The sequence below is a fragment of the Trichinella spiralis genome (genome assembly GCF_000181795.1).
Source record: "Trichinella spiralis strain ISS 195 chromosome Unknown Scfld6, whole genome shotgun sequence".
NCBI classification, from domain to species: domain Eukaryota; kingdom Metazoa; phylum Nematoda; class Enoplea; order Trichinellida; family Trichinellidae; genus Trichinella; species Trichinella spiralis.
The window spans coordinates 3,455,969-3,456,951 of NW_003526945.1; the positions used below are offsets into that span (position 1 = coordinate 3,455,969).

Here is a 983-nt window from a genome sequence, read left to right on the forward strand (position 1 = left end):
AGGGTGGGGGAGATTTTCGCGTTTTCGTCGATTCAGCGGGGGGGAAGGTTGCTTTTTTTTGTGAATTTTTTTTAAAAAAAAGTTTTCGGTTGCGGTGGAGGCCTGCCTTTCGGTCAGCCCGACCGCCCCCGCGCCGCCCCCCGCCCTCCTGCCCCGGGGACTCCCAAGGCATCATCGCCTCCTAGCCCACGTGCTGGCCTCACGATTTTGGCCGAGATGACCGTGGGTGGATCCATCTGATCCACCCTCGACGGACCAGATGGCCATTCTGATCCGCCGAAGACGTAGCTTCCGCACTAGATGGCGTGCGTTGCCAGGCAGATGTGAATCGTTACGCCTACTAAGCCTTGCCGCCTCATGCACATCAAATTGCCGTCACACCTGATACTCAATATTAATGTACTGTCCTGCAGAACCAACTCATGTTTGCATACTTACCGTATGATTTACAACTCATCATTATTGATTTAATGTATTATGCCTACTTATCTTTTCAAATAAAACTGACTACTGTAAGTTGCTGTTTTTTGCATTGCAATTAAAACATTCTAATTAATTATTAAAAAACCCTGTTGAAATATGTAGTTACGAGTGACGTTATTATACCTAATTAGAAAATATTATGACCCACTTTTGTGTTTACATTGTATGTTAATCATTTATTAAAAAACTCTCACTGCTAAAATATATTGTTACGAGTGACGTTATTTAACCTAATTGAAAATTAAAATACTCAGTGCAGCATTTACGTTGCATTTTAAACTTTCTAATTAGCATATTAAAATTAATCTCACATTTAATACATTGTTTTCCTACATGTTACGGATTAATAACATTCTATTTATAGAAGATTACTTCCTATTTATGAAAAGATTAAACTCGTTGCACCTTGTCTAAGCTAATTGTTTATTTCATTTATACGAAGTTTACTTTTGCCATTACCTAATTAAAAGAGACCCCGATTAACTTTTTATAAGTAAAAA

General features: G+C 39.0%; 1 protein-coding gene across 1 annotated transcript; it reads right to left on the reverse strand.

The window, feature by feature from the left end:
• Positions 1-171: 171 nt before the first annotated feature.
• On the reverse strand, positions 172-893 carry Tsp_08594a (hypothetical protein; the record flags this gene model as incomplete). The annotated part of the gene is made up of 2 exons (XM_003373819.1): positions 172-354; positions 880-893. Coding segments are annotated over 2 exons (197 nt in total), but the record flags the coding sequence as incomplete, so codon positions are not given.
• Positions 894-983: the final 90 nt, after the last annotated feature.